Source organism: Oncorhynchus mykiss, chromosome 12 (genome assembly GCF_013265735.2).
Source record: "Oncorhynchus mykiss isolate Arlee chromosome 12, USDA_OmykA_1.1, whole genome shotgun sequence".
Classification (NCBI taxonomy): Eukaryota; Metazoa; Chordata; class Actinopteri; order Salmoniformes; family Salmonidae; genus Oncorhynchus; species Oncorhynchus mykiss.
This window is the reverse complement of record NC_048576.1, coordinates 21,697,580-21,723,758: the sequence shown is the minus strand read 5'-3', so window position 1 is coordinate 21,723,758 and position 26,179 is coordinate 21,697,580. Positions and strand designations below refer to the sequence as shown.

Below are 26,179 nucleotides of genomic sequence, written 5' to 3'. Positions count from 1 at the left end.
AAAATCAACCTACTGTATTTGATTGCCTTTTGAGAGTGATGCAGGGACGATGGATAAAGGCATGGTGTCAGACATTATGGCTTTGACTACAGCTGGTCTACGAGGGGGGCAGCAGAGAATTATCAGTGCTACAGTAGATTAATGCAGTGTTGTAAAATCCAGTCCCAAAACCATTTGAACTCTTTCAGTTGCCCACAAATCCTATCAAACCATACAAACATGATGAGTTCTTAAATCAGATCATTGAAGTACTGTACCTATTACCATTGCACAGAAGTGAAAGTTCAGCTGTGGCAAAACTAAACCAAAGTGTATATGCTCCCTCTAAACTACCTCAAAGATACCGAAATTAATCCAGAAGAGAATTTCAATATTTCTTCTCTGTTTCTTCCCATCATCCATAGCATGTGTGATAAGTCCAGTCAGTCTACTGCTCTGCTCCCCATGAGGAAGCTCTAGTTGTGACAATGAGGACAGCTTGCGTAACACTAGACCGTTATGAATGGACTTTTGACCACTTCAAGACATTATTAAATTAAGTACCTCAATGGAGGAGAGCTGGCTGAGCCAGTCATTGAGGAGAGGTAAGCCAACAAAAACAGTATTGGACCATAATAGTCTTGAGATGCTTGTGTTCTGACTGAGGTACCCTGCTTTGCTTGAAGAGGCAGGAAGCTGCTCATATGATGAAGTTGTTGTTCGGTGACACAAAAACAGCTTGTAGCAAGGGAGGAATATACAGAAAAGGAGGATTCAATCTTCAACAGTCAGTCTGCTCAGGGGCACGAGATGCTCAGGGGAACATGAGATGCTCAGGGGCACATGAATCAAAACAGAGGCTCAGTTGCACACATTCATTGAGCTCCTTCAAGTGGATATTCTCCAATAGCATCTCTTATTTGGATTGATAAACAGACAGTACATGTACACTGACTCAACGAAACATTAGGAACACCTGCTCTTTCCATGACAGACGGACCAGCTGTGATCCCTTATTGATGTCACCTGTTAAATCCACTTCAAATCAGTGTAGATGAAGGGTCGGAGACAGGTTAAAGAAGGATTTTTAAGCCTTGAGACATTTGAGTTATGGATTGTGTATGTGTGCCATTCAGAGGGTGAATGGGCAAGACAAAAGATTCCCCTAAAAATAAAAATAAATGTAAAAGTTTGGCTTTTTAGTTTGGCAGGGTATGGTAGTAGCTGGGTTTTTCACGCTCAACAGTTTCCTTCCTGTGTGCATCAAAAATGGTCCACCATCCAAAGGATATCCAGCCAACTTAACACAACTGTGGGAAGCATTGGAATCAACATGGGCCAGCATCTCTGTGGAATGTTTTTGACACCTTGTAGAGTCCATGCCCCATCGTATTGAGGCTGTTCTGAGGGCAAAAGGGGAAAGGGGGTCCAACTCAATATTAGGAAGGTGTTCTTAATGTTTTGTATACTGTCTATAATAGGAATAGGAAATCTTTAGTTATTTTTCTTTCTTCCAGCCAACATGCTGCTAATATGTCTCAGGCATGTCTCCAGGACACCTGGCAAATTTCTCCCTGCTCCTTCAAACTGCTCTTACACGGTCAGGTGGTTTAGACACATGGAACCTGTCTGAAAGAGAGACACTGGAAACACAGTCAGCTCCTGAGGGTGGATGGGGGCTCAGAGGGCTGGGGGCACGGTGAAGAACAGCTGGGCCTGATCATCAGCCAGGTCTGAGAGGTCCTCGGTGGAGAAGGTGAGGCCTCCCAGTTTGGCCAGGGAGCTAGAGCGTTTGAGCAGGGAGGGGACGGTCAGGCCGGCCAGCCTCATGCGGGTCTCCATCTCCTGGGTGCGCGGCCTGACCAGGCCTGGGCGTCCCCCGCAGTTACTGTGGAGGCTGACACTGCTTAAGCTCCGGGTGAGGGTGGAGCCATGGGGGGAGGACACAGGGGTCCAAGTCTGGGTGGACCACTGGGGGTACGACAATGGGGTGGTGTTCATCTGGGGGTCTGCGGCTGTGACCACACAGCTGGTAGAAGGGATGTGGGTTTCAGAATGCACCCTTACATCCCCCTCCACCTCCATCTCCTCCACCGCCAAGCTCAGGTCCATCTGCTCAGACAGCCATGCCCCTGAGAGTGGACCTTCCATGGCCAGTCCTGAGAGCCTTACCAGCCCCAGCTCCAGCCCTGTCCTCTGTAGCTGGGCAAGGGCCTCCTGCTCCTGCTGTGGCTCCACTCCACCACTAGGAGGGTCCACCTCCACCCCAGCAGGCTGCAACTCCACACCAGGAGGCTGACCCGCTGGCCTCTCCCCCTCCAAGCTGAGCTTCATAAACGTGAGCTCTGTGATGACTCCAGTCCCCGCCTCCCTCCCTGGCTTTGGCTCCTGCTCTTCCTCCTCTTCCTCCTGTAGCTCGTCCATGTCCTCCGTCTCCAGGGAACAGTGTCTGTCTCGGGGCAGCTCCTCGCAGCTCATGGGTGACACCAGCCGCTGGCGGTAGGCCTCCAGGCGGGCAATGGTGGCAGGGAGGGCACAGGGGGAGTGGGGGGTGGGTGTGTTGGTGAAGTGGGTGCCAGGGGGGTCTATGGAGATAGTGGGGACCACCCCGCAGTGGCGTGTGGGGTTAAGGCGGTGGTTGCGGCCTCCTGCGGGGCGCTCACAGCGCCGCCCTGGTGGCAGACGCAGGCAGTCTTTACAGGACTGGTAGGAGGGCTTCACTTTGTAAGGGTTTCCTGTGCTAGCACTGTCCTAAACAGAAGAAACAGAGAGAGGGAGGGAATGCATGGTCAGGCACAGAGAGTGACAGGGTAACGGACCAAGGACATTACCTGATTTAAGGTCTTGAAGCAAATAAAACAGATTATGACACCTACAAGATGATAATCCCTTAAATGAAATGGGATCAAATAATGACAGAAATATTACACTTACAGAATTACAATTATAGGCTTAATATCTGAACCCTAACCCCAAGCCAGTTTAGGTTAAAAGTAAGCAAACCAGCATAATTCTTATAGATACAGGCATTAATTACTGTCCCACTCACGTCGAAGGCAGCGGGGCAGCTGCGCTTGGCAGCCAGGCGGTTACTGTTGTTGGCGTTCTCGTTGTTGAAGCGGTTTACGTTGGCCTGATCCTTCCTCTCCTCGTCCTCCGTCACTCCCTCTCCTCCTGCAGGTGTCCGGGCCAGGGCGGCCATCTCCGCCTCCTCCTTCTGTGCCTCCTCCTCGTCCTCCTCCTCCACGGTGCTGAACTCCAGGCGTAGCCTCATGTCCTCCAGGGGCTCCAGGCGGCCCCCACAGGTTTGGGCGGCAGTGCCCTCCCCGGGCAAAGCCAGTTGGGCCATGGGGAAGCCCTCATCCTCCAGAAGGGCATCCCTCTCCACATCCTCGATCTCGATGAACACCCTTTCCATGCCCAGCAGGGGAGGGCCGCGCACTGGGGTGGAGGGCTCGCTGTCCAGGGCCGTGTCCGACAGCCGTCTGAAGTAGTAATTGTAGTTGAGAGGGTCCAGGGCGTCCACCTCCAGGCCCCGGCAGGGGGAGGCGCTGCAGCCCTCTCCCCCCCAGGCCTCATCCTCCACGGGGGTATCCTCTCCACCACAACACTGGCCAGACGCCTCATCTGGGATGTCCTCCCCTCCCTCGGGTCTCCACAGCTTGTTGTGGCGCTGTTTACTGGGGAACACATTATGGTTATTGTAACCCCATCACTATGTACAGAGTACATGTACTTTATACAGACATAACAAGATGCTTAGCCACTAATAAAACTTAAGGATCATTCAGTCACAATGACCTGCAACCTACCAACCTAATTATAAGCTAATAACCTTAGACTGCTTACCTGACCCCCTCTAAACAGCCACTGTGGTGAATTAACTGTCACATTTGACCTGACCTCTAAGCAGCGAGTTAGGTTGAGCATAATGAGGTTAAATATCTCAGGGTCCTTGCTCCCTGTGATCCTTGGGACGTCCCAACTCTGATGTTAACCCATTGAAGTTGAAATTAAGGTTAGGGTTAGGTCAGGATTATAGTAAGGGAACACCCCCCTGAAATGGACAAAAATGAATGGGAACATATCGGCACCGTACAAAACATATACACTATGTCCAATACCATTCAATTGGACGTTGTTTCATTCAAAGTTGATTGCAAATGCCATATAGCAAATGCCAAGTGTAACACTGCAAAAATCCAATAGATGGCGAGTGCGCTCCATCGTAATTTTTCATATTGCAAATGTAACAAGTCAAGACACACGAGTAAAATTTTGAAAATTTGAACATCTTTTCAAAAACGTATCACCCCCTTAAAAAAGTGCTTTCTGGACCGTTTTTCGAAATTCTTTCGATTTTTTTGTAAATTACACATGTATAAGAACTGTATCAACATACTTTTGTCATATTTGATTAATCGCCATTTAAAAAAAAATGTTTTACTTGTCCATAAGGCATATGTTTGGTCCATTTGCAATATGATTTCATAGGAAGTCAAAAGTCCCTTTTTTAAAAATCCAAATGCCATAAGAAATTTCCATATGCAATATGAAAGTTTTGAAAGTGCCAAATCAGGATGTTATGTCCATTTGCCATGTACGATCAATGGAAGTCGGTTTACAAGTTTGAACAAAGGTAACTATTGCAGGCTCTGTCTGTCTCTAAGCCCCATACTGTGTCACTCCATCCTTGCTGTGTGTGTGTGTGTGTGTGAGTTTTTAATGAACATTTGATGGGATGAATGACTGATTTACAGTTCATGAGGGTTGCCTAATCACACATATGAAGTTTTGGAAAGATCTGACTTTTTTAACCCTTCGAAACAGCCCCTATGACACCAATTATGGCACTTCCGGTTGGCACAGGTAGCTAAAAGTAAACACATATCCTCATTGCAGTAGGCTTTTACAGAATCCTGAGTTAAGTCTATACGTTAAGAACTGACTGATTTACACAGGGTTGAATGCACTATTTCTATCAAACTGCAGGTTGGGTATGGCAAAACACTTTTAGGGTGATTTTAACCACTTCCGGTTGCTCCAGGAAGCTTAGAATCGACACAGGTAGACCTCACAGTGGCCTGATGGACTGTCATCGAGGACAGGTTCATAAGGCATTCATAACCCACATAGGCTTCAGGTTGACTTTAGAGGAGCAGGCAATGTATTCCTATGGGGAGAGAAGTCATTGAAAACTGTGAGAAGAAAAAAACATGTTTTCACTGTTAAGGGTTAATGCCACATGGTCAAGGGTAGGCTTGCACAGATTGGGTGGACCTCAGCAATGTTCCTGAGGTCAAATTCTGTATCTAACCTTAACGGTTCTCTCTCTGTCTCCCAAAAGCACTTGACATTTAGGTCCAGGCTTCATTTTGGACCTTCTTTTTTACACGGTCGCTGTACTCAGACCGAGCGAGCTACGGTCAAGCGGGGCATCTCGTTGAACTCGACACATCCTAGAGATTATGGTAATGCCATTGCAGGCTCTGTGTGTCTTTAAGCACCAGACTTTTTCACTTCATCCTTGCTGTGTGTGTGTGTGTGTGTGTGTGTGTGTGTGAGAGCTTTTCTTTCACATCTGTTGGGAAAAATGACTTATTTACAGTTCATGAGGGTTGCCTAATCACACATATGAAGTTTTAAAAAGATCTGACCTTTTAAACAGCACACATGACACCATTCTAAGGCACTTCCGGGTTGCACAGGAAGCTATAAGTAAACACATATCTTGATTGGGGTATGCTCTTACAGAATCCTGAGTTTTAAGTATTTATGTTAAGAATTTACTGATCTACACTTGGTTGAATGCAGTGATTTTCACAATTGCAGGTTATATATATATATATATCAAAACACTTTTAGGGTGAATTGAATCACTTCCGGTTGCTTCAGGAAGCTTAGAATCGACACAGGTAGACCTCATAGTGGCCTGATGAGTTGTCATCAAAGACAGGTTCATAAGGCATTAATAACCTACATAGGCTTCAGGTTGAATTTAGGGGTGCAGGCAATGTATTCCTATGGGGAGAGAAGTAATTGAAAACTGTTTGATGTAAACACCTTCTTTTAACTGTTAAGGGTTAATGCCACATGGACAAGGTTAGGCTTGGGAGGACCTCAGGAATGTTCTTGAGGTCGAATTGTGCTTCTAACCCTAACTGTTCTCCTGCTGTCACCCAAAAGCACCTGCAATTTTGGGCCAGGCTTCATTATGGGCCTACTTTTTTCATGGTCGCTGAGCTCAGACCGAGCAAGCTACGGTCTAGCGTGGCATCTCGTTGAACTCGGCACAGCCTAGAGATTATGATAATGCCATTGCAGGCTCGGAGTGTCTTTAAGCACCGCACTTTGTCACTCCATCCTTGCTGTGTGTGTGTGTGTTTGTGTGTGTGAGTGAGTGAGAGAGAGAGCTTTTCTTTGACATCTGTTGGGAGAATTGACTGACTTACAGTTCATGAGTGTTGCCTAATCACACATGACGTTTTGAAAAGATCAGACCCTTTTAGCCCTTCGAAACAGCACCTATGACACCATTTTAAGGCACTTCTGGTTGACACAGGAAGCTGAAAGTGAACACATATCCTCCTTGGGGTAGGCACTTATTATAGAAGTTTGAGTTTTAAGTTAAGTCTTTATGTTAAGAACTGACTTATTTACAGAGGGTTGAATTAGTGTGTGTTATTACAGAAAATCACAGAAATCTCACAGAGCTCCAAAACACACTTCAAAAAGATTTGTATGAACACGCTGCAACTGGATCTGTAACTTAAAAAAAATAAAATAATTTTGAACATCACCAATTGTACGATTTCTCTTAAATTACGATAGATAAATGGCTGGTTCTTTTTTTCCTGACACCGTAGGTCAAATTAGCGCTCTATTTGAATTTTTGACCTTTAATCCCAGAAAAATGGCTATAACTCAAAAACCGATGAGGCCTCGACACCATCTTGTTCGGGGCCAACTGCCCATTATGCCAAACCTATGCTCACCAAGTTTCGTCTTCTAAGTCTTTTCCGTTTAGGAGAAAAGGCCACGTCGTGATTGGTGATGTTTTGTACATTTGCAATATGATTCCATTCGCCCTCTGGTGGGATTTACCGGGATAGCGGAAAAATGACCAACATTTGAAAATGTTATAAAACGGAAACCGAATGTCCGAGAGACTTTGTTTGATGACTTCCCGGAAGATCCGGCCCTGCTGCACGGCCCGCCGCCGTCCGCAAATTTTTCTCACCGACCATATGGCAAATGTCAAAACGTTCCCTTCATGTATGTTAGGATAGTGGTTAAGGTAAGCGGTAAGGATGTCTAGGGTTGCAAAGGGTTGGAAACTTTCCTTTACATATCCGGAAATTTTCTATGGGGAAGTTAAGCCCGGGAATTTTGCTTAAATTCATCAAAAAGTTAGCTTATAACAATGAACCTTTTTGTGGGATGCACAAGGCAATTCTAGGTCTTGTGGCATATTTTGGTTAAACTATCCCCAATTCAATGGAATTGCAACCCTCTGCATGCACAGTGCATTCTTCCATCACATTCGCAGTGCATTCTTTCATCACATGTACAGCTGATTCTCAAGATCTTGCACACTAATGAAATGCGATTGAGCCCACACTACTACTCTGTCTGAGCCACGGACTACATGCTTTCTGGTAAGTTTTGATTACAATACTGGGTGGGGTGAATATATTTTATATAACATACATGATTTTTTGTTACCTCTAAATAGTAACCTACAGCAAAGTCTGTTTAAATCATGTCTAACTTGTTAACAATTTCTGCTTGCTAGTTTTTGCTACCATGTGGGTCTAAGCTTGCTTGAGCCTACTAACTGAGGAGTGTTAATTCACTTGTTTCCATACATGTTTCATTTGAAAACATTTATCTTACAAAGGAGTTGTTTAATCTAACTGCTTAACTAGTTATCTGTACATGGAATTGTATTTATTTACATAAAAAAAAAAAAAACTCAAAATATTCCCCAAAATGCGCAACCCTAGGGACGTCCCAAGGATAGCACTAACCAATACCTCATGACTGCAGTGCAGTAAGAATAAGTGGCAGATGCTCCTCATGTAGCACAGTTGGTTACATGCCAGAGCAAACCTGCATATACCAGTACAGTACCCCAGTATACCCTGACTCACCTAGCGTCCAGGATGCCCTCGTACTCGGCCAGCTGCTTCATAAAGCCAGCGTTGGGCCGAGCAATGCTCCTCTTCTGCTTCACAAAGTTGTAGGCCTTCTCCAGAGTCCAGCCATACTCCTTCATGGCATACGCTATGACCGTGGAGGCTGACCGGCTCACACCCATCTTACAGTGGACCAGACACTTAGACTGGTTCTTTCTGTGGGGCAATAATGTTTTACATTTAAACCCTGTTAATTTTGAAGAAGTCTAATCTAGAGTGACTAGGCTTTCCACATAGTTTGTGTATAAAATAACCCAGAGACAGAGGAACTACCCACTATTTAAGTCTACACTTCCTTTGTTGTTCTGCAGTAAATACTTCACATGCTGCAAGACGTGTTTTAGTTAGCTGTTTGAGAAGTAGGGTTTAGTTTGTTTGACAAGTAGGCACTCACTTGGCTCTGACGATGAAGTTGTAGGTCTCGTTCCAGTGGGCCAGCAGGTCTGTGGCCTCCTCATCAAACACCCGGATATTGTGGTAGGAGAACGTGCCCTGGAAAAAGTTGTCTATTTCCCTGGTCACGTTGAGGATGTAGCCCACACTGCATCAAGAAGAAAAAAACATGTTTCAAGTTTTAATTTGCCATATGTACAGGATACACATGGTATACACAGGCCAACGAAAAGTGCTTACTGGCAGATTCCTTCTCGATAATGCAACAACAATAATAAATAAAATGTTGATGTGTACACCGAGTGTCTAAAACATGAATGACACCTTCCTAATATTAAGTTGCACCCCCTTTTGCACTCAGAACATCCTCAATTCGTCAGGTCATGGATTCTACAAGGTGTCAAAAGCGTTCCACAGGGACGCTGGCCCATGTTGACTCCAATGCTTCCCACAGTTCTGTCAAGTGGCTGAATGTCCTTTGGGTGGTGGACCATATACAGTACCAGTCAAAAGTTTGGACACACCTACTCATTCCAAGATTTTTCTTTATTTTTCTTGTTCTTCACACAAACTGATGTGCCTGCCTGGCACCTACTATCATACACTGTTCAAAGGCACTTACATATTTTGTCTTGCCCACTCACTCTCTGAATGGCACACATACACAATCCATGTCTCAATTGTCTCAAGGCTTAAAAATCATTATTTAACCAGTCTCTACACTGATTGAAGTGGATTTAACAGGTGACATCAATAAGGGATCATAGCTTTCATTAGATTCACCTGGTCAGTCTATGGAATGGAAATGTTTTGTACACTCAGTATATATCTGTGTGTGTGGGTATGTGAGTTCATGTGTGCTAAGGTGCAGAGAATGGTAAGGTGGTAAGAGAACGCAGGTGGTAAGTCCAGATCAAGTGTTCGGCAGTCTGATGTTATTAGAACTCATGCTCCAATACCGTCTCTCCGATGGTAAGGGAGTCAACAGCACATGACTGGGGTGTGTGGGGTCCTTGACGATGCTGTGGGCCTTCCTCAGGCACAGTTTCAAGTAGATGTCCTGGATGGGTGGGAGCACAGTCCCAGTGATGTACTGGACCGTCTTCACCATCCGCTGGAGGGCCTTGTGATAGTGGACGGAGCAATTCCCGTACCAGGCCATGATGCAACATGGTCAGGATGCTCTCAATGGTGCAGTGGAAGTATTTGGAGAGGACCTGGTGTGGCATGCTGAATTTCTTCAGCTGCCGTAGGAAGTAGAGGCGCTGTTGCGCCCTCTTGACAAGAGTGGTTGTGTTCCAGTGGGGCAGTATCTCGTTCAGTAGTGCTATCCGTGTTCCAACAACCAACCTTTCTGTATTGGTAGGTCTTATGAAGGAGAGATGTATCAATGACCTGACATACATCTATTGTCCTTCGTATGGGAATACAGAATAATACAACACTATGTTTGTGAGCCAGTGCTGATGGTTAGGGAGCAGGGGTGGTTAGGGAGCAGTTCTAGTGAAATAGCTTTAGTGTTTGTGAGACATCCACTCACCCACAGTCCCGTAGTTCCTCTAGATTGGAGGCATTCCACTCAGAGCCCTAGAGAAGACAAACACAGAGGAACGAATATCAAGACAACTTACAAAGCTCAGGTTACAAAGGTCAAACTACCTACACCAGGGTTACAGTAACAGAGTTGTGACAGTAGTTCAGAGGTTAGAGAGGAGGAGTGTAGTTACTAGTTAGTGTCAGGGATACAAAGAGACAATCAGGATGTAAAGTTAGGGAAAGGTTCTCACCAGGTAGAGGTGGTCAAAGATGAGTGTGGCTTTGTCCATCTGACCCAGGATCAGCAGCATCTCATTGTCGAGGAACTCTTTGTACTCCTTCAGGTTACAACTCATATGCTGCTCCAGCTCCACACGGATCTGAGAGGGGGAGGACAGAACCGGTATTAGGCTGCACTATGGTACTTATATCTCATGCAGAGTTAATTGCCCCAACAAACCGATCTGTGTGCCCCTACAAAGCCTGGTGAGTGGCGACACATACCTCCTTGGAAGTGACATTCTCCAGGTCCCGGAACATCATCATGCTGCGTAGTTTAGCTTTGATTGCACACTCGGTTCTCTCTCTCTCCGTTGGCCTGAATAACAACATATGTCAATATATCAATGAATTAATTATGAATGTAACCAACACATTTATCACTTTTGATTAAAACAAGAAAGGCTCTGGTTTACCCTGATGGACATACATTACCAATCTCAGAAGGTACTGCAACTAGAATGAATCATAAGAAAAACGACTTAATTGAATCTTACGAAAACGGACGATTCAGGTCTTACCGGTCGACGAACATGGCAGGTGAGTCGGGCCGCATGGTCTCCAGGTCGGTCATAGTGTTCCACTCGTTGATGCAGCTCTGCTCGGAGGTGATACAGCTCTCATAGAAGCCCAACCACGTGAGGGCCAAGCCCCCGGGGAAGTAGTTGTGCCTGCGAGACACATCGCTTGCCTTATGGAGGATCTGCAGCGCAGACCTGAAGCCACACAGGTAGAAGAAGCTCCCAGTCTTAATACAGGTTCTCAACAGCAACTATTCAGAAGCTATTCCACTTATCTGATTATAGAGTCAGTCTTTTCATCATTGATTTTTAATGACGCAGGAAATTCAGAATACATTTAAAAGCCTGTCAAACCCAGAGAAAATTATGAGTGCACATTGTAATGATAGCGGCATCTATTGACCAGTAGATGGTGCATGGACAACTGGCAGCGAGGTCGGTATCAAAGTGTTACCAGCCTGAATAATTAATCTACTAGTTTATGTTTTTACACTCATTGATTGTTGATATTTAAATGGAACCAACATGGTAGAGTACAGTCACTGTATGGTTTCAGGGAATATAAAGGTCACCAGACAATTATATTTTGAAGTACCCAAATACAGTATCAAACCCAAAAACAACCAGACACTTACCACATGGCCTGCACAGAAACAGGCTTGAAGACATGCGATCGTCCTCCTGTGGTCACACTAAATCCTCTGAGGAGAGAGAAGATGAAGGATTAGAGAGAGGGGTCTGGGTGCACAAACAGGGGCTGAGCTACAAGGGTTTAGGGGACTATTCAGGACACATTCCAATGGAACATTCCTCCAGCACAGAGAGGGATGACTAACAGCTCAGCAAGAACTCATCTGCCACATGGAGAATTGAAAATGCCTGTAGTTGACTGGACTGCCCACTGGAGGGCAGAGCAACTCATTCTGTGTCACAGGGCTGGGCTGTTTGAAGGGCTAAACGATCAGAGGTACTTCATGGTCGACTGTATATGCAACTTAATGTCTGTGGGATGCACTGTGACACATACCGTACCTTTGTGGAAAGTTTCATGTATATTTATGTGAGGGTATAGACTGAGTATACCAAACATTAGGAACACCACTAATTTTGTCCTCAGAACAGCCTCAATATGTCGGGGCATGGACTCTGCAAGGTATCGAAAGCGTTCCACAGGGATGCTGGCCCATGTTGACTCCAATGCTTCTCACTGTTGTGTCAAGTTGGCTGAATGTCCTTTGGGTGATGGACCATTCTTCATACACATGGGAAACTGTTGAGCGTGAAAAACCAGCTGCATTGTAATTCTTGACACACAAACCGGTGTGCCTGGTACCTACTACCATACCCTGTTCAAAAGGCACTCAAATCTTTTGTTTAGCCTATTCACCCTATGAATGGCACAGATACACAATCCATGTCTCAGGGCTTAAAAATCCCTCTTTAATCTGTCTCCTCCCCTTCATCTACACTGAGTGAAGTGGATTTAACAGGTGACATCAATAAGGGATCATAGCTGTCACCTGGTCAGTCTGTCATGGAAAGAGCAGGTGTTCCTAATGTTTTATATCCTCAGTATGGAGAAGAGTAGCACTTACCCATCTCCATCTAAATGGATCTTCGTATCGCTCCATAGCGGTAGCACCATGCCGATAGAGCAGCTTTTACTGGGAATTATGCAACGGAATAGATTATTACTCTATGATAACAACAAACCATAGTGTAGTGTGATACTGCTGGCTAAGGAGGAAAGACGAGTACCTGTCCTTATCGGTGAAGTCCATCCCTAGCAGGATATTCTCCTCTGTGTCCTGTCGACCACTGGTGTAGACCACAACCATGTACCGCACACGGTCAGACCAACCACTCTCTAACCGTACAGCCTGGGGTACAGTAAGAACAAGTTACACTGTGTAGCATTTGTTTGTCAATAAAAATGGATGGTAAGTACATCTGAGATGGGGATCTGACTCACCAGTTTAATGTGGTCCTCAGAGCGGAGGGTGTTAATCATTACCTGCAGGTGTCGGGGTAAGTCACCTGGGAGAGAAGAGAACCGCATACCATAATCCAGATCAAGCAAGCCTCATAATCAGACATTTTGTATAACTGTGTCCAGCTCTACTATCCAGGCCCCTACTTAGACTGGTACCTCTGATTATGCCCACCTGCAGGGTGATTTAATACCAGCCATAACAACACGTCTGTATTGAAGTTACACATTGCAGAGCAAAGCCTGAACATCTCGTGACAAGACGGGTAAATAAATAGGAATGGTGTACCATAACATATAATCTCAAGTACAACCCTCGGCTAAACCCATACAAACATGCAGAAGCAGTCTGTCATACATGTAAACCCACAGATAAATGGATGCCAGGTTCATCAGAGCTAAGCATGGACTTGAACGTCTGGTGATGTAATCAAGAAATCTGGAGTGATCCTCACATTGATCTTGTGATTAACCTGCATATCATAGGGGAGGAGTGGGGTGTGTTAGGACTCCCCAATCTAACTAATCTCAACAACAACCCTGCTATAAGGCATGCTGCATCATACACAGGTACACACACCTAGGCCTACCCGTACATATACACACACCACTGAGGTGACATCATATGTGCTGCAGGCTGGTTAGTCTAGCTTGGTGAGTTTATGTAACATCTTGATGGGGGGGAAAAAAAATCAAACAAGCAGGATCTATAAAGCCCCTTGAAAAGGAGGAGGTCAAAAGGGGGGTGAGTGTAACCGATGTGAAATGGCTAGCTGGTTAGCGGTGGTGTGCGCTAATAGCGTTTCAATCGGTGACGTCACTCGCTCTGAGACCTTGAAGTAGTGGTTCCCCTTGCTCTGCAAGGGCCGCGGCTTTTGTGGAGCGATGGGTAACGATTGTGTCAGTTGTCTATGTGTGCACTCCCTAGTCCGAGCCCGTGTAGGGGCGAGGGAATGGACTAAAGTTAAACTGTTACATAGGCAGGCTCTAGGGTCACATCTGGACCTACTTTGACAAGCATATCAAAGCTAAAAGCAGACAAGTACCTGCCTCGAGGGCAGTCAATGGCCAGGTAATCCTTCTGTGAATATGGGTTGAACACAGGCTCAATCACAAAGGCCTAGCCAACCTCAGACAATATTACCTTGTCTTTAAATAGAACTTTAGCAGTGGCATTGTCACGGTTCACTGAACAAATCTAATCACATTTTATTTGTCACATACACATGGTTAGCAGATGTTAATGAGAGTGTAGCGAAATGCTTGTGCTTCTAGTTCTGACCAATATCTAACAAGTAATCTAACCTAAAAAGTTCACAACAACTACCTTATACACACAAGTGTAAAGGAATGAATAAGAATATGTACATAAAAATACATGAATGAGCGATGGCCGAACCGCATAGGCAAGATGCAGTAGATGGTATAGAGTAAAGTATATACATATGAGATGTAGGGTATGTAAACATTGTATAAAGTGGCTAGGGACACATTTATTACATCAATTGTTTCATTATTAAAGTGGCTAGAGTTGAGTCAGTGTGTTGGCAGCAGCCACTCAATGTTAGTGGTGGCTGTTTAACAGTCTGATGGCCTTGAGATAGAAGCTGTTTTTCAGTCTCTCGGTCCCTGCTTTGATGCACCTGTACTGACCTTGCCTTCTAGATGATAGCAGGCAGTGGCTCGGGTGGTTGTTGTCCTTGATGATCTTTATGGCCTTCCTGTAACATCGGGGGGTGTAGGTGTCCTGGAGGGCAGGTAGTTTGCCCCCAGTGATCCGTTGTGCAGACCTCACTACCCTCTGGAGAGCGTTACGGTTGTGGGCGGAGCAGTTGCCGTACCAGGCGGTGATGCAGCCCGACAGGATGCTCTCTATTGTGCATCTGCAAAAGTTTGTGAGTGTTTTTGGTGACAAGCCGAATTTCTTCAGCCTCCTGAGATTGAAGAGGCGCTGCTGCGCCTTCTTCACCACCCTGTCTGTGTGAGTGGACCATTTCAGTTTGTCCGTGATGTGTGCGCCGAGGAACTTAAAACTTTACACCTTCTCCACTCCTGTCCCGTCAATGTAGATAGGGGACTGCCCCCTCTGCTGTTTCCTGAAGTCCACGATTATCTCCTTTGTTTTGTTGACATTGAGTGTGAGGTTATTTTCCTGACACCACACTCAGAGGGCCCTCACCTCCTCCCTGTAGGCTGTCTCGTCGCTGTTGGCAATCAAGCCTAACACTGTAGTGTCGTCTGCAAACTTGATGATTGAGTTGGAGGCATGCATGGCCACGCAGTCATGGGTGAACAGGGCCAATGAACAATGGGCCCAGTGTGTGTCAAGAGTGTGTATTTACCTGCGTGTTTGTGGTGTGCCAGTGTGTTTACCTGCGTGTTTGTGGTGTGCCAGTGTGTTTACCTGCGTGTTTGTGGTGTGTAGGGGTCTTGGGTCCCTGTGCATTGGTGCCCTGTTGCAGGAAGAGGGCAGCTCCTTTGACCATGAAGAAGCTCTCGCTGAGGCTGAAACAGACAGGAAAATAGGGTTTCTAGTGGTCTGATGTTGTAACACACAGGGGAAGCATTCATTAGCGAAGTGAAAGAAAGAGTACAGACTGTACTGGAAGTAGGCAACAGATCATCAGCATATCTGAATAGAGATTTGCACAAATCCTTGTACTGCTTCAACAGCTTAAGCACCATCTGTGGCACACTGCACTCCACAGTACCTATAGTAAGTAGCATGGCGTTCTACTCTAGACATTTGAGAGGACATTTGAAATAGTCACTCCTTCCTACACCTGCTTGGTCTCTCTTCCCTGTTTTGTTGTGCTCCATTTAAGTAGATCCACAGATGAACAGTATGTCTGTTGTCACAAAACTACCCAGCCATAGCCTACTTTCCTTTCCATGATGTATTTGACAGAATATGCCATCACCAGTGCGTTCACGTCAGGGAGGCAACATATTAATTGAAAATGATCATGTGGAATGTGGATGCCCTGCTGCAGACTCTCCTAAGGCTGATGTGGTTCAATTAAACTGTCCAACCCACAGTATCCTTCTCACTTGTCAATGAGTGAGGCTGTTTTAGTCCAGGAATGGAGACAAATGACCTGGAGATGTAGAATGTGCATAGTCAGAGATCAGAGCTACTGTGGGAAGAAGAGGCAGGGTGGGATGGCTGTTAATTGCTTTTCCAAAGTTTAGTGACTAGCAGGAAAGGATGTTCCCAAATTCATCAGGAAGTAAATGTGAGCAGATCTTTCCTTTATAAAATATTTCCCTCAGATAATGAACTGACAGAACGTGGTTAGGTACCCTGACCTATCGTTGGGGCAGATAATTGAGCCCACCACTGAAATATTTCCTCTGCCTTTCTTCAGCCAGCACCATATATCCCTCCCTTCTCTGGCCAGGGATGGGCTCTCCCGACTGCCCTAACCCCTGTGCTCGAGGCACTGACCACCCCCGGATAAAATATAGTTTTTCCTTGGACTTAGCACTGCCCAGGAAGAAAAGAGTTGGGTGTTTTCTGGCCACAACATTGACCAGGAGGAACAGAGCTGCGCGTTTGCTGGCCACAACATTGACCAGGAGGAACAGAGCCAGTCTTTGTTAACAGGCAGGCTGCCCTCTCGCTCTGCCACCACAAACAAAGCATGGTATGACAGTGGGTCCATCACAAGACCTTTTGTTTCTGCCCCGCTGTTACGTAGCATTGTTCCTTTTCAGAATGTCCTGAAAAAGATGAGGGTGGCCTCAGTCAAGAGGTCAGAGAGTTGGGTAGGGTACCATAACAGCTCATCTTAAGTTGTCTGATGTACTGTAAATGGGATGAACTGAATAGCAGTAATCACAGATGGATGTATAGGCCAAAAGACAAAGCTGTATGGAAAAGGCTCCAGCTACTGTTGATCCGTCCATTACACCATTACTGAAAACAATCAGAGCATGTCCCCATCTTTCTAAGGCGAGTTTACACACAGTCCAATTCTGATCATTTTTTCAATTATTGGCAAAACAGCTGATCTGATTGGTTGATTGGTTGAATTAGTGGAAAAAGATCAGAATTAGGCTGCCTGTGTAAACTCACATTAGGACAGCTGTGAACAGTAGACTTCTAAAAAGAACACTCAAGAAGAAATATAGACAGCCATAAAAACAATACCCGTATACAGAAAATGCAGGGTGCACAGTTACAAGTGACAACCATTCAAACCATTGTCGCCATTGTGCTACCTCTTATCAAGGTAGAAATGCCAGTGAGAGATACACTCGGGATTGCCTGTCCTTGAGTGAGTGGAGGACTTACATTCGCCAGATCTCTCTCTTACTCAGGACTGTGTTCTTCACAAAGTGAGGCAGCATGGTAAGCATGGCTTCCTGTGAAGGCTCCACCACAAGATGCATCCTGATTCTGGATCTCTCCCGCAGTAGCTCTCTGGAGTCTACTGGCCTCCTCACAAAATCTCCTCCGCCCTTATAGCTTCTTAGCACATCCATGTGCAAAAAATACATTCACAAGCATTGTGTGCCTCAAAAACTAATTTGGTTTCCAATGTATAATAACTGATATAGTCCTGGGTTTCTTTTTTCCCTGTAAAAAGGTGCAGATTGGGTTCAATAGTCTGATGATGTATCCTGTCTTGGTCTGGTGCGTCCGTCTCTCCCTCCTGTCCGTCTGGGCTGTGAGGATCAGTCTTCAGATTCTGCTGCGTCTGTTCAGCTCTGCCTCCTGCCTCAACTCCCGACCATCAGCAGCAGCTCATCTCCTCCTCAGAGCACACGCTTGAGCAATCATAACTCCCTCCGCAACTCCCGACACAAAAGCACCATTCAAGCATGTTTCACGTTAGCTGGGTTGGGTGGCAGGGAATCTAGCTTGCCTCATCTTCAGTCTACAAAGCACACGTCTGTAGAGTGAGTGGATGCTATTTGACATGTAAGATCCCAGAGGATCTCTGATGAGCCACTGAGCCAAAGGAAACATGCTACTCATTGAGTGGCATATTCAACTTTGTATGAACCATAACTGTATCACAGAACACATATCCAATGCCAGTGTGAAGCAATTTACGCAAGATGCTCGTTAGACGCACACCAAGGACATCTTCCCTTTTGAAGTCTGCACACACACACACACACACCTCTCTCCTTGGCTGTTGCATAACCCTGTCTGGTGCTTGGGCTGTCTGGCTGAGGCAGCCAGGGTACTGTGACAACCAAGGGCTGCTGGGGGGTAAATGTGGATCAGGTTTCTGCCTGACTGATACAGTATGGCCCTCAGAGAGGTAGACTTGGTGACATCACTGGGTCCTAGGGTCTGAGAGAGGACAAGATGAGCAGAGCTAATGTGGACTGGGCCACTTCCAATAATCAATGGTGTGACTGCTCCGCCCTGCAGCATTTCTCTGGTGACTATCTATCACTATCAAGTTAAATGTCTTTGCTTTAGCCCTTTAACAACAAAAGATTTAATGGCACAAAACCACTAATATCAATATTTTTTTTTATTGTGTTTTTACCTTCTCTCATCCTACATTTTCTGCAAGTAGAAGCAACTCTGTGGCAAGATTTGACATAATCAAAATTGCTCCCTATACCACCTTTCAAACATTCCTCTATCTGCCTTGTACCACCAAGAAAGTAATCTACCTTATCAATGTTATAATCTCAACCCACCCTGTGTGTGTCATGTCTAGCGGATGGGGGAAACTGTTGTGTACGGCTGAAACTCCCTTGGCCCAACCAGGTTGGACTAGAGCATGTATTTCCAAACTCGGGTAAGCGCAATGCTTGTTAGGGGTACGCCAAATAAAAATGTGATTCACACATATATATATATACTAACAGTCCATTTATATTTTCCAACGGGGCTATACATTTGGGTGAGTTTTTTTCCCCCTCACCTGAGTAGCCTCGTTTCACTGCCCAAAATAAAATGTAACAACCTAATGTTCAGCGAAATAACAACAATGTCAGTTACAGGTAGCCTAGGCAAATAATTAACATCCAATCACATTAACCATTACTCTCTCGCGGGAATTCCAATAACGGTCTGTATGTAGCCAAACGTAGCTGCTGCTCATGTTGGTATCTGTACTGATGGCGCAAAAGCCATGACAAGGAGACATAGTGGAGTGGTAACGCGAATGCAAGCAGTTGCTCCCGAAGCCACTTGGGTGCACTGCAGCATCCACCGAGAGGCTCTTGCTGCCAAGGGAATGCCTGACAGCTTGAAAGACATTATCATTGTTAAAGCAAGGCCCCTGAACTCTCATGTATTTTCTGCATTATGCAATGATAGGGGCAGCAACCATGTAACGCTTTTACAACATATAGAAGTGCGCTGGTTATCAAGGGGCAAAGTATTGACACAGGTGTTTGAATTGAGAGATGAGCTTAAAGTTTTTACTGACCATCACTTTTACTTGTCTGACCGCTTGAATGATGACGAGATTCTCACACAACTGGCCTGTCTGGGTGATGTTTCTTCTCACCTGAGTGATCTGAATCTAGGACTACAGGGACTCTCCGTAACTATATTCAATGTGAGGGACAAATTTGGGGCTAGGATTAAGAAGTTGGAGCTCTTCTCTGTCTGCATTAACAAGGACAACACAGGTCTTTCCATCTATCATTGTATGATTTTTTTGTGTGCAAATGAACTCAAGCTTACGGGCAATATCAAATGCGATTTAGCGAAGCACCTGAGTGAGTTGTGTGCGCAATTACGCAGGTACCTTCCCGAAACCGATGACACAAACAACTGGATTTGTTATCCCTTTCATGCCCTGCCTCCAGTCCACTTACCGATATCTGAACCAGAGAGCCTCATCGAAATCGCAACAAGCGGTTCTGTGAAAATTGAATTTAATCAGAAGCCTCTGCCAGATTTCTGGATTGGGCTGCGCTCAGAGTATCATGCCTTGGCAAATCGCACTGTTAAGACACTGATGCCCTTTGCAACCACGTGCCTATGTGAGAGTGGATTCTAGGCTCTCACTAGCATGAAAACTAAATACAGGCACAGACTGTGTGTGGAAAATGATTTAAGACAGACTCTCTCCAATACAACCCAACATTGCAGAGTTATGTGCATCCTTTCAAGCATACCCTTCTCATTAACCTGTGGTGATTTATTCACAATTTGCGATGAACAAATATAGTTTTATATGTAAGATGGTTAAATAAAGAGCAAAATGATTTATTATTATTATTTGTGCCCTGGTCGTATAAGAGCTCGGTGTCACTTCCCATGAGCTGGGTTGTGACAAAAACTCACACTCATTCTTATGTTTAATAAATGGATTGCATAGTGTGTGTGGCAGGCTTACAATGATGAAAAAACATTTGAGAGTGCGCTGACCCTGGTGATAGAGGGGGTATGCAGGTGGAGGTTGAATGTTTGAAGGGGACCGGGACCATAAAACGTTTGGGAACCACTGGACTAGAGAACTGAGTGTCCAGCCAACACTAGGCCAACTACAACAGCAAGGCCAAAAAGGTCTTATCAACTCTTACCAAGAAACTCCAGAACAAAATTATCCCCGGCACAACAACACCATGACATCACATCCTTCTGTAGCTGAGTAGAGGATTCCACCTATGCTATCCCCTCCCAGCTCTGCAATACAGCTGGATAGTGTTTCTGATTTGATGGAATGTATAATGGTGGTTAAAGGGAATGGTAACTGAGTGTTGGACCGTTATTACCCTTGATACAACTAGGCCTACATCTCAGTGTTTAAGGGTCCCCAGATGGAGACATTCTTTGTGAACTGTAATGGACTGCAATGGTGTGAGATGTTCCATCTCTTTTGCAAGCTCTCATTAAGGTGTGGGCCTATTTATTGAATACTAGTATTACGTTATTCATATTTATCTACAATGTGTGTAATTCAGCACCAGTGTCCATGTTATTTCTTCAGGACATTCCTAGGTGCTTCCTACTGTAACCCAGTCCTGGAATTTACGCGCTAAGCACTTCAGCATTCCCGTTCTGTGAGCTTGTGTGGCCTACCATTTCACAGATGAGCTGTTGTTGCTCCTAGACTTTTCCACTTCACAATAACAGCACCAGTCAACAGCAGTTGACTGGTGCGGTGCCACGTTCAAAGTAACTGAGCTCTTCAGTAAGGCCATTCAACTGATAATGTTCGTCTATGGCGATTGCATGGTTGTGTGCTCAATTTTATACACCTGTCAGCAACGGGTGTGCCTGAAATAGCCAAATCCACTCTTTTGAAGGGGTATCCACATACTTTTGGCCATGTCATGTATAATAGCTGACCTTCGACCCCCAATATGTAGCTGGACATAGAGGCCTGTAGTAATTTAGCCAGGCACCTAGGGAGGGCAACAATGTTTTCCATATAGATCACGTCACCATAATGCAAGAGTTATTTGAAAACAAACAACTTTCTCTAGATTCAAATACAGGGTGGAGAACAAGTATTTGACACACTGCCTATTTTGCAGGTTTTCCTACTTAAGAAAACATGTAGAGGTCTGTAATTTTTATCATAGGTACACTTCAACTGTGAGAGACGGAATCTAAAACAAAAATCCAGAAAATCACATTGTATGATTTTTAAGTAATTCATTTGCATTTTATTGCATGACATAAGTGTTTGATACATCAGAAAAGCAGAACTTAATATTTGGTACAGAAACCTTTGTTTGCAATTACAGAGATCATATGTTTCCTGTAGTTCTTGACCAGGTTAGCACACACTGCAGCAGGGATTTTGGCCCACTCCTCCATACAGACCTTCTCCAGAACCTTCAGGTTTCGGGGCTGTCCCTGGGCAATACAGACTTTCAGCTCCCTCCAAAGATTTTCTATTGGGTTCAGGTCTGGAGACTGGCTAGGCCACTCCAGGACCTTGTGATGCTTCTTACAGAGCCACTCCTTAGTTGCCCTGGCTGTGTGTTTCGGGTCGTTGTCATGCTGGAAGACCCAGCCACGACCCATCTTCAATGCTCTTACTGAGGGAAGGAGGTTGTTGGCCAAGATCTCGCGATACATGGCCCCATCCATCCTCCCCTCAATACGGTGCAGTCGTCCAGTCCCCTTTGCAGAAAAGCATCCCCAAAGAATGATGTTTCCACCTCCATGCTTCACAGTTGGGATGGTGTTCTTGTGGTTGTACTCATCCTTCTTCTTCCTCCAAACAAGGTGAGTGGAGTTTAGACCAAAAAGCTCTATTTTTGTCTCATCAGACCACATGACCTTCTCCCATTCCTCCTCTGGATCCTCCAGATGGTCATTGGCAAACTTCAGATGGACCTGGACATGCGCTGGCTTGAGCAGGGGGACCTTGCGTGTGCTGCAGGATTTTAATCCATGACGGCGTAGTGTGTTACTAATGATTTTCTTTGAGACTGAGGTCCCAGCTCTCTTCAGGTCATTGACCAGGTCCTGCCGTGTAGTTCTGGGCTGATTCCTCACCTGCCTCATGATCATTGATGCCCCACGAGGTGAGATCTTGCATGGAGCCCCAGACCGAGGATGATTGACCGTCATTTTGAACTCTTCCATTTTCTAATAATTCCGCCAACAGTTGTTGCCTTCTCACCAAGCTGCTTGCCTATTGTCCTGTAGCCCATCCCAGCCTTGTGCAGGTCTACAATTTTATCCCTGATGTCCTTACACAGCTCTCTGGTCTTGGCCATTGTGGAGAGGTTGGAGTCTGTTTGATTGAGTGTGTGGACAGGTGTCTTTTATACAGGTAACGAGTTCAAACAGGTGCAGTTAATACAGGTAATGAGTGGAGAACAGGAGGGATTCTTAAAGAAAAACTAACAGGTCTGTGAGAGCCGGAATTCTTACTGGTTGGTAGGTGATCAAATACTTATGTCATGCAATAAAATGCAAATGAATTACTTAAAAATCATACAATGTGATTTTCTCCGTCTCTCACAGTTGAAGTGTACCTATGATAAAAATTACAGACCTCTACATGCTTTGTAAGTAGGAAAACCTGCAAAATCGGCAGTGTATAAAATACTTGTTCTCCCTACTGTATATGTTTTTTGTGTGTTTTTTTTAGGGAGAAAATAGGGGAGGGAGAGGCTTACCTCTGATTTGCTCTCCGGTCATCATCACACCCTAATTCCTGCAAGAGAAAGACAGAAATGTTACATACACTGTAGGCCTACTAGAAACCCTACCATCAAGGCTGTGCTGACAGTACAGTAGGATGCCCAGCTATGTCCTGCCATGCTCCCCTTGCTACCATACCTAATCACAATGTCACAGTACAATGACTCAGAAGATTCCCATTGACTGGTGGAGACAGAGATTCCTTTCCTTTAGAGTTATGGGTATATAGACCATCACTAAGTGATGCTCTTGATCTACATGGGACAAGTAACTAAATATAGGCTAGACATTGGACCTTCTGTACCAGTAGCAATGCTGTAGCTCCCTGAGGGCAGAGTGGTTGAGGTTGTTTGTTGCATTAGGAGATCTGAATAAAACTCTCTCTCTGCGTTTCATGACATGTTACAGTGTTGAAAAGAGCACATAGGCCTAGACTGCGCTTGATCTGTGGATCTGATGTCAAAGAGGCTATTTAATAGCATAGCTCAAACTAACTCAGTCACTAGTAGCAATTGTAATCTAGATACTTTCAGAAATAAAAGAGAGGTATACAGACATATACCTACGGTACGTAGGTAACCAACTCGGTATAAAATCATTTCTGCAGCAGTATCTTTAATGATGTAATTAGTATGACATCATTTCTGCAGCACACAGCCATGTGTGTGTGTGTGTGTGCGCGCCTGCCTCCATAGAATTCAAGCCATGATGGATTCATTTGCTTTTGAAAGTCATCATGTGCTTTATTAGTAAGATCAGAGTGATGTACCAGTGAATTTATGGGACATGAAGGAGATGCTTTACGTTAGGTTTTAAAACGTGTAATATACTGTATTCAATATTAAATGCAAGTGTATCAGCGCTCTCTACTGGCCATACCATGTCACTATCTATGATCTCATATGTTTTGAAATATAAGCTCACACCTGCCACAGTAGTATTTTGACAGTGATTGAAACGAGCAGGTACCAACAGCAACATCCCTGACTCAGTAGTGATGTAATGGTGTACATAACTAGGCAAGTAGCTGCACAATACTGATGAATCTCACTCTATGGTCTATTCCATATGCAAGCTGAAGCAAGGAATTTAAACAAATGTAATGACTTAAAAATCGAAGCAAAATCCTGAGATAATGCTTTTATTAAATTGCCTTGCTGTATAAACGCATATTGGTCTTTAAACCACAAAAACTGAAGGCAGAAATAAAATGCTGCCACATGCAATTAATGCATTGTTCTGGTAACTAATCACCGGCTCAGATTTTGTTTAGAAGCTAATAGCGCTGGGCTGGACTACTTCACCATTCTAAACGGATGGATTCCATAAAGTCTATTAAATTATGTCCATACAAAACAGTCTTGCCGTGTTAGATATAATATGTCACTAAATTGCAAAAAAATATATTGACAACTGAAAGCGTCCTCTGCAATGCTGGGCCTAGTGGATGAGGGACGTGAGCATCGGGCACATCCCCGGCGTTTCCTTCACGGCGCTGCCTACGTAGCGAACAACTCCCGCAGTTTCACTTACCTCCCCCGCGTTGGTGCTGGCGGTGGATGCTGCGCTTGGGGTGGGAGAGCGCTGTAGCGTTACCAGAGCCATGGCTGGCTACTGCTACGGAAAGGAGGAGACCTTTGAATGGGGGGAAGGTAGGCGCGTTTCTCTGGGCCAAGATGCGCCTAGATTGACCCTGTGTAGCACAGGAGAAAACGCTCAGGATCGCATTAAATCTTTCTTGCCTCTGATTTCACCATCCTGATAAACCCATCACTGGCTTCTGACTCGCCCATCCTTCACAGTTCGTTTTAGAATAGTCATTTGTAAATAGTTGTAAAGGCAAGTATGCAATTTTGTCCATCTGTGTCATATACCATTTATCGTGCAGACAAACAAAATACATCGCAGCCAGGTTGCATGCAGAGCATAAATGACAAGCGATTCTGTTCTGACACTTTGCCGGATGCTATGATTGGCTGCTTCGGTTTGCGTGCGCGCTATCATTGGGCCAATGTCGTCAAGGTGACTCTGGCCAGACTAGAGACTACTACACTCAACGGAAACCAAAGGCTACTTATTATGAAATGTATTCATGTGAATATTATTTGCAAACAGATTTAAGCAAGGAACTAGCAAGGAATTAGTACACACATTTTAGAACTCATATTGCGCCTTCACAGATATGCACCCATTGTATTGCTATGATGAAGATGATGTGGAGGAATTCATTATTGCCATCTACATTCTCTTAAGTTATTATTATCTAAATAATTATTGAAAAATATATTTTATGTCCTTTTTGTGTAGAATCCATGGGACATGACTTGAAAAGACTGAAGTGGGAATAATAAAGTTGCATCCATTTCTCTCAACACCCTATTGTCCTCATCAGCTGTTATAGGTTGATCCATAGCTGGCATGTGTTGGTGAAACCTGAGCCACTTGACGTCTTTTCCTGACCAGCTGTGATTTGACTAGTCTCCTGCAGGCCCAGGCCTGTGGTCTCAATGGGCAACAGCACGGACGCTCCTGCAGGCAACAGATGCAGTACACAGACTTCTTCTTGAGTGGCACCTGTATGGGCCAAAACAGCTGGAGGTTGTTGGGGAGCCCTCGGTGAGGGGGCAGGATATCTTAGATTTGAATTAAGTACATATTGTTTATGTAACCTTTATTTAACTAGGCAAGTCAGTTAAGAACAAATTCTTCTTTTCAATGACGGTCTAGGAACAGTGGGTTAACTGCCTGTTCAGGGGCAGAACAACAGATTTGTACCTTGTCAGCTAAGATTTGTACCCTGCCGCCCCATCTAAAACCGGGTCATTATTAAATGTGTCGTAAAGGGAGTTAGGAGGGCACCCACCTTGGCCATCCCATTGCAGGCCCTGATCCCCATACCTGTGGTGGCTGTGGGATATACCTAAAGAAAGAATAGTTGATACAAAACGTCCTCATGTCTTCAACAGCAGTATCCAAGATGTTAGATGTCAAGTATCTACTGATGGAAAAAATGTAAATATGCTTAACTCAGGTGTGCAGATAAAAGCAACTTGGAATCCCCCAGTGATGAAGGCTCTGGCGATGAAGACTGTGAGAGCAGCCCTGTAGCGAGAGAGAGTATGAGAAATGCCAGCAGAACAGGAATGAAGAAGGGAGTAGTCTCTACAGCCAATCAGGGGTTAACTGAGTC

General features: G+C 45.0%; 1 protein-coding gene across 3 annotated transcripts; it reads right to left on the bottom strand.

Moving 5' to 3' along the window:
* Positions 1-1,325: 1,325 nt before the first annotated feature.
* LOC110537186 (protein phosphatase Slingshot homolog 1-like) lies at positions 1,326-24,997 on the bottom strand. Of its 3 annotated transcripts, XM_021623034.2 has the most exons (16): positions 24,864-24,997; positions 24,523-24,682; positions 22,965-23,002; positions 15,301-15,401; positions 12,879-12,943; positions 12,665-12,786; positions 12,502-12,570; positions 11,542-11,607; positions 10,907-11,101; positions 10,611-10,704; positions 10,358-10,486; positions 10,111-10,157; positions 8,572-8,718; positions 8,133-8,333; positions 3,029-3,659; positions 1,326-2,730 (listed from the first exon to the last, which is right to left on the bottom strand). In XM_021623034.2, the coding sequence occupies exons 2-16, from the start codon at positions 24,592-24,594 to the stop codon at positions 1,660-1,662; spliced, it is 3,048 nt and encodes a 1,015-aa protein (XP_021478709.2). In that variant the 5' UTR covers positions 24,595-24,682; positions 24,864-24,997; the 3' UTR covers positions 1,326-1,659. The 3 variants fall into 3 exon arrangements, with proteins under 3 accessions (XP_021478709.2, XP_021478708.2, XP_021478707.2); XM_021623033.2 differs by lacking the exon at positions 24,864-24,997 and having other exon boundaries at positions 24,523-24,854; XM_021623032.2 differs by lacking the exons at positions 22,965-23,002; positions 24,523-24,682; positions 24,864-24,997 and adding an exon at positions 17,194-17,634.
* Positions 24,998-26,179: the final 1,182 nt, after the last annotated feature.